The 922-nt window shown below is 46.0% G+C and overlaps 1 protein-coding gene across 1 annotated transcript in view; it reads left to right on the forward strand.

Annotated features, from left to right (window-relative positions):
* The window catches only part of Pmar_PMAR008399 (merozoite surface protein 3 precursor, putative), a gene marked incomplete at both ends in the record, with an annotated part of 1497 nt that extends 1050 nt beyond the window's left edge, over positions 1 to 447 (forward strand). Inside the window, 3 exons of the mRNA XM_002778492.1 lie at positions 1 to 75; positions 120 to 266; positions 316 to 447. Coding sequence (XP_002778538.1) covers positions 1 to 75; positions 120 to 266; positions 316 to 447 — 354 coding nt within the window. The remainder of the gene's footprint in view (positions 76 to 119; positions 267 to 315) is intronic.
* Positions 448 to 922: the final 475 nt, after the last annotated feature.

The following is a 922-nucleotide window of genomic DNA, read 5'->3' on the forward strand; positions in this document are numbered from 1 at the left end:
GAAAAGAAGTCGGATTATATCGACCGTCTGTTGAGGAGGCCTTTGATGAACGCTAAGGATCTGCAGGGCCACGAGGTAGGTTGGGTTGGCTCAACACAGAGATGGACTGGAGTCTTCAGGTGACGATAGTGCAAGAGAAGTTCGATATCGATAAAGAGAACTCGGTGACTGTGAGTATCACTCGTATGGGACCTCACTTCAACATGAAGGAGTTGGACACTTTAAGTGGTGGCAATAAGGAGGTGCAAGAAATGCTGAAGCAATACGTAGTTAACGATGGGGACTATGAGGGTCTGAGTGTCGGCTTGTATGCAGGTGATGTCGCATTCAACGGCTGAGCTCGTTGATGGTGTGGAGCCCCTCTGTTTGAATGGGAAATCTTACGCTTTGAAAAACGGTGTCCACTATAGTGCCAACGGCGTGGCTGCGGTTTCCTGGGGCGCGTAAATGGCGAGGAGGATGTAGAATTATTACGTGTATTAGTTCCTCATGAGGAAGAGTAGTAACGGTTAAACCACTGTTGTTATCATTAACAGCCTTACATCGTCGATGCCTGAGTATATGCCTCCTTTCGTTTCTTCTGTGGGCGAGTGTTGCTTGGGTCAATTTTAGTGGGAGAAATGTAGATGTAGTGAAGTGAAGTTGATATGATAGGCGAGTTGTCTATTATATCATAGATTCTATAGTTTCCAATGGGAACTTGCTACTTGTCTCAGATAACTATGGCGCATTGAGAACAGTTACTTCGAAATACGTCCCAAATCACCTTCATAGTGTCATCGAACTACATTGATTATTTGGTTTGAACCTTCACAGGTATACGAGTTTGACCGTCTGTTATTGCGGACTATGAAGTGGCTGCTAGACTCCGAGCTTCAGGCGCAGGAGTTGCAATGGCTGAACGCAAGAAGAGGCCTGAGGA

Source organism: Perkinsus marinus (genome assembly GCF_000006405.1).
Source record: "Perkinsus marinus ATCC 50983 genomic scaffold scf_1104296949124, whole genome shotgun sequence".
Lineage (NCBI taxonomy): Eukaryota > Perkinsozoa > Perkinsida > Perkinsidae > Perkinsus > Perkinsus marinus.